The sequence below is a fragment of the Piliocolobus tephrosceles genome, chromosome 10 (assembly GCF_002776525.5).
Source record: "Piliocolobus tephrosceles isolate RC106 chromosome 10, ASM277652v3, whole genome shotgun sequence".
NCBI classification, from domain to species: Eukaryota; Metazoa; Chordata; class Mammalia; order Primates; family Cercopithecidae; genus Piliocolobus; species Piliocolobus tephrosceles.
In genome coordinates this window covers 117,902,442-117,912,498 of record NC_045443.1, presented here as the reverse complement: position 1 = coordinate 117,912,498, position 10,057 = coordinate 117,902,442, and the positions used below count along the sequence as shown (strand labels likewise).

Below are 10,057 nucleotides of genomic sequence, written 5' to 3'. Positions count from 1 at the left end.
CCCCCCCCCCCCCCCCCCACCTTGGCCTCCCAAAGTGCTGGGATTACAGGTGTGAGCCACCGTGCCCGGCCCCTCTCAGAGCCTTTTCTACCTATATGTGATGTGAACCTCCAATGAGAATCTAGGATGCAGAGTTTGACCACACACCAGTGTCACACCTGTGTTTCTGGGAACACTGTTGCAGCCACCTGGCTAAGTGCTCAGGAGTCAGACCTGTGTATGAATCCAGGCCGTGAACTCAGTAGCCGCATGATCCTGGGCAAGTCACTTCACCTGTGTGCTTCAGTTGCCTCCCCTGTTGGAAGAATGAAAGAATCCCAGCGCTGCAGGAGGCGAGGCGGGAGGGTTGCTGGAGGCCGCGTTTGACCAGCATGGGCAATATAGTGAAACTCCCATTTCTACAAAAATTTTTTTTTTGTTTTTTTGTTTTTTTGAGGTGGAGTCTTGCTCTGTCGCCCGGGCTGGAGTGCAGTGGCCGGATCTCAGCTCACTGCAAGCTCCGCCTGCCGGGTTTACGCCGTTCTCCTGCCTCAGCCTCCTGAGTAGCTGGGACTACAGGCGCCTGCCGCCTCACCCAGCTAGTTTTTTGTATTTATTAGTAGAGACGGGGTTTCACCGTGTTAGCCAGGATGGTCTCGATCTTCTGACCTCGTGATCCACCCGTCTTGGCCTCCCAAAGTGCTGGGATTATAGGCTTGAGCCACCGTGCCCGGCCAAAAAATGTTTTTAATAAAAATAAAAAATAAGTGTTTAGGACAGCATGGCACATAGGAAATGCCTAGCGAGTAGGAGTCACTCCGGGTGTGCCGACCATGCCCATCTGGGCCCCATCATACTGGGTGCTGCTCTAGCCCTTGGGACAGCCCCCTGAGCCCCTCTCTCCACCTGGCAGGAATGCTTCACACCATTCGTCAACGGCAGCTTCTTCGAGCATGACGGGCAGCCCTACTGTGAGGTGCACTACCACGAGCGGCGCGGCTCACTGTGCTCCGGCTGCCAGAAGCCCATCACTGGCCGCTGCATCACCGCCATGGCCAAGAAGTTCCACCCCGAGCACTTCGTCTGTGCCTTCTGCCTCAAGCAGCTCAACAAGGGCACCTTCAAGGAGCAGAACGACAAGCCTTACTGTCAGAACTGCTTCCTCAAGCTCTTCTGCTAGGCGCCCTGCCCCTGTCTCTGCCCCCCTTCCCCAGCCAGCATCCCCAACTGCTACTGTGACCCAGAGACTTTGCCCGGGGGTGAAGGGGTAAACCCACTGAAACTGGAACCCTCGTTCTCGGCTGGTGCAGGAGGGACAGGGCCGTGAGGGGTCCCCCTGCTTGTCTTCACCCCTGCCGGAGCCTCTGGGCCCCCTCCTCCCTCCTACAGCTCTCCCCAGGCTGCCCACTCCATCCTCCCCACGGATAGAGGCTGGGGGCCCCACCCCAGCCCACGTACGTCCCCATGAACTGGCCTGGCCAGCACCCCACACTGGAGCCATCTCTTCCTCATATTTCTGCAGTGCAGCCGGAGGGCAGGGAAGGGCAGGCAGGGTCTGTTGGGGTCTCTTTTTACCCTTATTTTCCCCCTGACCTAATTGTCTTTGTTCTGTGATTATTGGGGGACACCCGGCTCCCTCCAGACAATGCCAGCATAAATCCATCCATCCAAAGGCAGAGAACCCAAGGGGCCATGGAAGGTTCTCTGTGCTCCTCCTACCCTTCCAGTGCCCTAGGCCTCGCAACTGCCCCTGCCTTTACCCGCCCTCCCCTTTTATACCCGCTCTGGTTCTACTGAGAAAAGCCTCTCCAGCAATAATGTTTTCTAGTCACTTCCTCCGTCTCCGGGACGGCGTGCCTGGACACTGTACCGACTTTGATAGATTTCTACACTGAGGTTTGAATTCATATCGCCTGAGTTGCTTTTACTTCTCTATACAAAATGATTTTGAAGAGATTTTAAAGATGTTCCCTTTTGTATTCTCTTCTTTGTCCACCGCCACTGGGCCTGTCACTGATGGTGGCCCTGGTGTGGAGTTTGCTTTGTACTGAGGGTCGGGGTGGGAAAGCAATTTGTATTTTATTTTTTCTTAGCACAAGCAGGTGAACTGGGAGCAGCCCTGTGACTCGCCCTCTTTCACTTCATAGCTCACCAGGACTGTTTTATAAACTGCTGTATTTGGAAACCCCTTCTTTACTTCCCAGGCCAGCAAGCTCTTCACTGAAACTGGTTGAAGGGTATCGCACCCTTTTGGGCCTAGAATTCTGAACCTCATCTGTTCTGTTTCTGTGGGAGGAGAAGGGGAAAGTATGTTTTGGGGGGCTGCTTCCTGTCTAAGCCCTCGGGAGCCTCTGCTCCCCTGTGAACCCACTGAACCTTCTGAGTCCCCACCGCTTCTGTGGGGCTCTCTCTTCTGCCTTCTCAGGAAAGCTGGTGTCCGATTTTGGCCATCAGGGCTCTGACGTCTCTTTGGTCTTGTTGATTTCCTCTGGGCATATCCCTTCCCCAGATCTGCTCCTCCCCTTTCACAGGTGGGATCGGCACTCAGGGGGTCAGGAAAGAAGGTCATAAAGGAGCATGATAGGATTTGGGGCAGAGGGACAGCCTCCTCTGGGGAAAGCCCCAGAGCTCTTTACCGAGGATGAAAGAGGAGCCAGGCCTTGGGCTCCTGATCAAGAAAAAGGGGCCCCACCGGGATCTAATGGTGAGAGTCCAAACCACTCCACTGGCCTCCTGGCAGAAGCCGTGTGTGCTGGGGTCTCCGAAGAGGGTCCCTCCTTTGTTTGTGGGGGAAGGTCAGCCTGGCCCCTCCAAAGGTCTGATGTCTCCACTTCCACCCACAGGCCTTACCGCTCTGTTTACAGTGACTCCCCCCAGACCCTCCCCAAGAGGGACTGGGGTCTCTGGGGTCTACTCTCTGAGTCAATGGTTATTTGAAAATTTGATTTTGATTTTATTTTTTCTCTGTAAACTTCTAACCTGGCTTTTCCCATTTCAATTCCTGTGATTTATGCCAATAAAGTTTGCCCATGATTTTCACTTGTGCTAGTGCCGTTTCTTGCTGGTCTGAGATAACCTCGTGGTCCCAGCAGAGAGCAAACCCGCCCCAGATGCAGCTGGGTCACCAGACGGAGGGTAAATTCTGGATGTTTCCTTTCTTGAGGTCAAAATCCCTGGGGCTGGGGTCCGTGGTCCTTGCCTGTGGTCACAGGTGCTCCCCGTGGGCTTTGCTCTTGCCTGGGCAGTTGGTGAGGACAGGCTGGGAACAGCGGGACGGGGCCCTCGTGGGGCAGGGCCTGCCCGGGGTGTGATCACCTGCGTTTACCAAGGGCATCCTCACTCACAGGGGCCTGTGGGTGGCTTTCCACTCATTCAGAGGTGGGGAAAGAGGCTCCAAGACAAGAACCTACGTGTACAAGGCAGTCTGAGTGAGGGCAGAACCATGATGGGACCCAGGGCTTGCCTCTGCCTGTGTTCCTGCACTGAACCAGGCGTGGCCGTGCCTGAGCCCACACAACTTGGGTTAGTCCCTTCCCTGCCAAAGGCAGCTACTTAGAGTTGAGGATGGGTCTCTACTGCCTCCTCGTGGTCGTGTCCGGATTTGCATGCCTCCTCTTTGCTCCTGGTCAGATCCAGAGCTCCAGTCCTAGGCCCTAGAGCAGGGGTGTCCAATCTTTTTTTTTTTTTTTTTTTTTTTTTTTGAGATAGAGTCTCCCTCTGCCCAGGCTGGAGTACAGTGGCATGATCTCGGTTCACTGCAACCTCCACTTCCCAGGTTCAAGCGATTCTTCTGCCTCAGCCTCCTGAGTAGCTGGGATTACAGGCACCCGCCACCACACCCTGCTAATTTTTGTATTTTTAGTAAAGCCAGGGTTTCACCATGTTGGCCAGGCTGGTCTTGAACTCCTGATCTCAAGTGATCTGCCTCGGCCTCCCAAAATGCTGGGATTACAGGCTTGAGCCACCACTCCTGGCATTTTTTTTTTGAGATGGAGTCTCACTCTGTCATCCAAGCTAGAGTGTAGTGGCACGATCTCGGTTCACTGCAGCCTCTGCCTCCTGGGTTCAAGTAATTATCATGCCTCAGCCTACCAAGTAGCTAGGATTACAGGTGTCCGTCACCACACCCAGGTAATTTTTGTATTTTTAGTAGGGACGAAATTTCACCATGTTGGCCAGGCTGGTCTCGAACTCCTGGCCTCAAGTGATCTGCCTGCCTCGACCTCCCAAAGTGCTGGGATTACAGGTGTGGGCTACTGCGCCTGTCTGAGTGTCCAATTTTTTGGCTTCCTGGGGCCACATTGGAAAAAGAAGAATTGTCTTGGGCCACACATAAAATACACTAATGATAGCTGATGAACTTTAAAAAAAATAAAATCACAAATCTCATCATGTTTTAAGAAAGTTTACAAATTTGCATTAGGCCAAATTCAAAGCTGTCCTGGGCCGCATGTGGCCCACAGGCCATGGATTAGTCAAGCTTGCCCTAGAGCTTCCTGGCAGCTTTGTTTCACCTTGAGCTGTGTCTTCACAGCTTCTCCGTTGTTTGGAACGGTTCTCCAAAAGTAGCATGTTGAATTCTAGTCTAAACCCTTCCCATGCTATAGTGAGCTCAGAAGTGAAAATTACCTTCAACGCTCACCCAAAGAGAGTGACGGGGCCAGGCTCTGCGGCTCATGCCTGTAATCCTAGCATTTTGGGAGGCCAAGGTGGGAGGATCACTTGAACCCAGGAGTTCAAGAGAATAACTTGGTTTATTCTTCTAGCCCATGTTGGATTTATTTTATTTCTAGAAATGGGTATGGTATATTTCTTTTCTTTTTTTGTTTTTTTTTTTTGAGATGCAGTCTTACTCTGTCACCCAGGTTGGAGTGCAGTGGGACGATCTTGGCTCACTGCAACCTCCGTCCCCCAGGTTCAAGCGATTCTCCTGCCTCAGATTCCTGAGTAGCTGGGATTATGGGCACCCGCCACCACGCCAGGCTAATTTTTGTACTTTATTAGTAGAGACGGAGTTTCTCCATGTTGGCCAGGCTGGTCTCAAACTCCTGACCTCAAGTAATCCACCCACCTCGACCTCCCAAAGTGCTGGGATTACAGGCGTGAGTCGCCATGCCCAGCTGGGTATGGTATATTTCATTGTAATTTGCTTTTCACTTTGCTTTGTGGCTATTTTCCCATGCCAATAAATATAGATCTGCACCATTTTCTAATGGCTTCATGGTATTCCATTATATTGATGTGCTACAATTAGAGATGATATTTATATCATCAGAGCCAGGAGGTCCTTGGACATGTACCTTGTGCATATGTATATACTTGGAAAAGTGCATTCAGAGGGAGGCAGACTCAGGCTTTGGAAGGGACTGTATAGCGCAGTGAGGCCCAGGGGCTTTGAACTTCCTCCTAGATTTCAGTTCTGAAGCCATCACTTACTGGCTGAGAGAGTTGGGCATATTATTTAACCTTCCTGTGAATATTCTCATCGATAAAATGGGAGTACTGACAGTACTGTATCTCCTCAGAGGATTGTTCAAAGATTAGCTTCAGAAATGTGCACAGAGTACTTAGGACAAAAGGAAGTGTGCAGTAATACATTGCCATTAAAAAGAGATCTCGGCCGGGCGCGGTGGCTCAAGCCTGTAATCCCAGCACTTCGGGAGGCTGAGACGGGTGGATCACGAGGTCAGGAGATCGAGACCATCCTGGCTAACACAGTGAAACCCCGTCTCTACTAAAAAAGTACAAAAAACTAGCTGGGCGAGGTGGCGGGCGCCTGTAGTCCCCGCTACTCCGGAGGCTGAGGCAGGAGAACAGCGTAAACCCGGGCGGCGGAGCTTGCGGAGTGCGGAGAGCCGGCCACAGCACACCAGCCTGGGGGACAGAGCAAAACGCCCTCTCAAAAAAAAAAAAAAAAAAGAAAAAGAAAAAAAAGAGATCTCGGGTGTCCACGAGTTGCCGAATGGAGCTGAGCATCTTGATGAAACCAGGGATCTCAGGGTAAAGACTGAAGCCCTAGACTATGGCGGAAGTTGGGCGCCTGAATTACATGTGGAAATATGCCAACTGAACATTGGACCACCATGGCCTGCCCGTGACTCAGCGCCTAGTGCCAACAGAACACCTTTCAGGATCCACAGCAATGCAGACAACAGAACCCACGCAGGCTTCTGTTCTCAAGAGGCCATCCAAACATAACCGCTGGCCGGGCATGGTGGCTCATGCCTGTAACCCCAGCACTTTGGGAGGCCGAGGCAGACAGATCACTTGAGGCCAGGAGTTCAAGACTAGCCTGGCGAACATGGTGAAACACCGTCTCTACTAAAAATACAAAAAAATTAGCTGGATGTGTTGGTGGGTGCCTGTAATCCCAGCTACTCTGGAGACTGAGGCAGAAGAATTGCTTGAACCCAGGAGGTGGAGGTTGCAGGGAGCTGAGATTGCGCCATTGCACTCCAGCCTGGGTGACAGAGCAAGGCTCTGTCTCAAAAAATAAAGAAATAAATGAAATGAAATGAAATAAAAAATAAGTGCTGATGAGACAATTTACATTTCCTTCCCCTCACTACACTCCCTGATTGTTCTGGATCAGTGTGTCTCACACCTTTGGATCTTACATGCTACTTGGGAAAGTTCTATGGAGAAGGCAAAGATTTTGAAGGCGCAGGAGACTATCACAGATACTCACAATGATCATAGATAGTAGTATCATAGTACCATAGATACTCACAATGGCATCTACCTAAAGGATTTGAAAGCTTTGCATCAACCAAAGGAAAAGCACCAGTGAGAGTCAAGATACAGTTCCAGACAGGTGCTACTTCTTATTGTAAAGGTGTCCAGGTCTTGTGCTTATGATGTGTTCAGATCAGTGACGGAAACGATGAAGACAGAGAGACTGGAAGGAAGAACACGACAGTTTAGTAGTACTAAGTATGGTCAGTTAGATCAGGTTCCCTAACCCTCAGGCCAAGGACCGGTACTGGTCTGTGACCTGTTAGGAACTGGGCTGCACACCAGGAGGCGAGCAGCAGGCGAGCGAGTGAGCTCCTCATCCTGTCAGATCAGCAGCAGCATTAGATTCCCACAGGAGTGTGAACCGTATTGCAAACTGCACAGGAGGGATCGAGGTTGTGCACTCCTTACGAGAATCTAATGCCTGATGATCTGAGGTAGAAGTTTCATCCCCAAATCACTTTCCCCCCGACCCCTGGTGTCTGCGGAAAAATCGTCTTCCACAGAACTGGTCCCTGGTGCCAAAAAGTTTGGGGACTGCTGAGTTAGATCATAACACTGAATCCTGATAATGACTCTGTAAGGCAAGGTTTGTTCAGCCCAATAAACAGCAGAAATAGGGGCCAAATCTAGGTTCAAAGGTGATGCTCATTGTATGATACATATTGCCTTTGATAACAGGTATCCTAATAAGTACCTTCCTGGAGAGTTTTGTTGCTATACGACTTTCTGTAGTTACTTTCTTTTCTTTTTCCTTTCTTTCTTTCTTTTTTATGGTTACAGAGTCTCATTCTAAATAGTCGATATTTTAAGCTTTGGGGATCATACAGTCTCTGTTGCAACCACTTACTTGTGACAGCCATAGACAATGTGTAAATGAATAGGTGAGCAGGGCTCTGTTCCAATACAACTTTATGTACTTATTTATTTATTTATTTATTTATTTATTTATTTATTTATTTATTGAGATGCAGTCTCGCTCTGTCACCCAGGCTAGAGTGCGGTGGCGCGATCTCAGCTCACTGCAAGCTCAGCCTCCCAGGTTCATGCCATTCTCCTGCCTCAGCCTCCTGAGTAGCTGGGGCTATAGGCGCCCGCCACCACACCCAGCTAATTTTTAGCATTTTTAGTGGAGACGGGGTTTCCCTGTGTTAGCGAGGATTGTCTCAATCTCCTGACCTCGTGATCCGCCCACCTTGGCCTCCCAAAGTGCTGGGATTACAGGCGTGAGCCACTGCACCTGGCCTATTTATTTATTTATTATTATTATTTTTGAGATGGAGTCTCACTCTGCCACCCAGGCTGGAGTGCAGAGGCACAATCTTGGCTCACTGCAACCTCCACCCCCTGGGTTCAAGCGATTCTCCAGCCTCAGTCTCCCGAGTAGCTAGTAGCTGGGATTACAGGCGCCTGCCACCACACCCGGCTAAATTTTGTATTTTTAGTAGAGACAGGGTTTCACCATCTTGGCCAGGCTGGTCTTGAACTCCTGACCTCGTGATCCACCCGCCTCGGCCTCCCAAAGTGCTGGGATTACAGGTGTGAGCCACTGCGCCCGGCCACAAATTTATTTAAGGAAACAGACAGTAGCCATATTTGGCCCATGAGCTATATAGTTCGGCCAATCCTTATGATATACCAAAGATAGACATTTTTGACATATTTTAGTCTACATAGTTTCAGAGTACTTTGACTCCTGTAATTCTTGCAACTCCCTAGTTCTGTATCCTGCAGTGATTCCCCAGTGTCCCTCACCATAAAAGCCTCCATGTTTTATTATAACAGAGCCTTGGAAACAAGGGTGTGAGCCAAGAACTCGAGCTTGTGCCCATTATGGTGAAATTTGCATCATTAGAAGAATATTTACAGCTGGGTGTAGTGGCTCATGCCTATAATCGCATCACTTTGGGAGGCTGAGGCGGGCAGATCATCTGAGGTCAGGAGTTGATCAGCCTGACCAACATGGAGAAACCCCGTCTCTACTAAAAATACAAAAAATTAGCCGGGTGTGGTGGTGCATGCCTGTAATCCCAGCTACTCGGGAGGCTGAAGCAGGAGAATCGCTTGAACCTGGTAGGTGGAGGTTGCGGTGAGCCGAGATCACACCATTGCACTCCAGCCTGGGCAGCAAAAGTGAAACCCCATCTCAAAAAAAAAAAAAAAAAATTTTACAAAGGACTTTAGAGAAATCAGAGTCAGTACCCTACTGCCTGCAACAGAGCTAGCCCTGTGGTAGGAAATCTCATACAGTGGGTGGGCTCTAATTTCAGAGGATAAGAACCTGGCCTCCCATGGAGGTCTCAGTTGGAGCTATTGATTATATGGTGGAACAAGATGAGACTGACAGCACTTGAGCTACCCGTATCTAAATTCTGTTCAGGGAATTTTATGCTAGTCAGCTGCACCAATGTACCCTGCCATGCTAGCAAGTGTCTTGGTTTTAAACCTGCTACCGTGCCCACCCCCCCGCCCACAACTCTACCAAATTATTCATGTTGGCCTGATTTTCTTACTCTTCCATCTTTTCTGGCATTTTTTGGTGTGTGTTTGTGTGCGTGTGTGTGGCTGCTTTAGAGACATTCTGCCACCTTTGTGGACTTAGCTACTTAGCTAGATCAGGCAGAGTAGGCAGGTTGTGATTGGAATCTTTTTTTTTTTTTTTTTTTTTTTTTTGAGATGGAGTCTCGCTCTGTCACCCAGGCTGGAGTGCAGGGGCACAATCTCAGCTCAGTGCAAGTTCCACCTCCCGGGTTCACACCATTCTTCTGTGTCAGCCTCCCAAGTAGCTGGGACTACAGGTGCCTGCCACCCCACCTGGCTAATTTTTTGTATTTTTAGTAGAGATGGGGTTTCACTCTGTTAGCCAGGATCGTCTCGATCTCCTGACCTCGTGATCCGCCCACCTCAGCCTTCCAAAGTGCAGGGATTACAGGCAAGAGCCACCGTGCCCAGTGTGATTGGAATCTTAATAACCTGTCAAAACAGAGCATTTAAATCCTATTCATGTTATTTTCTATTCTTCCCATGGAGCACAGACAGCCAAAAAGACAAATAAGAGAGGCCTCAGGCCAGGCACAGTGGCTCATGCCTGTAATCCCAGCATTTTGGGAGGCCAAGGCAGGCGGATCACCTGAGGTCGGGAGTTCGAGACCAGCATGACCAAAATGGAAAAACCCCGTCTCTACTAAAAATACAAAATTAGGCCGGGCGCGGTGGCTCAAGCCTGTAATCCCAGCACTTTGGGAGGCCGAGACGGGTGGATCACGAGGTCAGGAGATCGAGACCATCCTGGTCTACACGGTGAAACCCCGTCTCTACTAAAAAATACAAAAAACTAGCTGGG

At 50.1% G+C, this 10,057-nt stretch overlaps 1 protein-coding gene across 2 annotated transcripts in view; it reads left to right on the top strand.

Annotated features, from left to right (window-relative positions):
* LOC111537633 (paxillin) overlaps positions 1 to 3,018 on the top strand; it is a 58,803-nt gene extending 55,785 nt beyond the window's left edge. For both annotated transcript variants that reach the window (XM_023204619.2, XM_023204628.1), the window contains one exon: positions 893 to 3,018. In XM_023204619.2, coding sequence (XP_023060387.1) covers positions 893 to 1,159 — 267 coding nt within the window. In that variant the 3' untranslated portion in view covers positions 1,160 to 3,018. The remainder of the gene's footprint in view (positions 1 to 892) is intronic.
* The last annotated feature ends 7,039 nt before the right edge of the window (positions 3,019 to 10,057 follow it).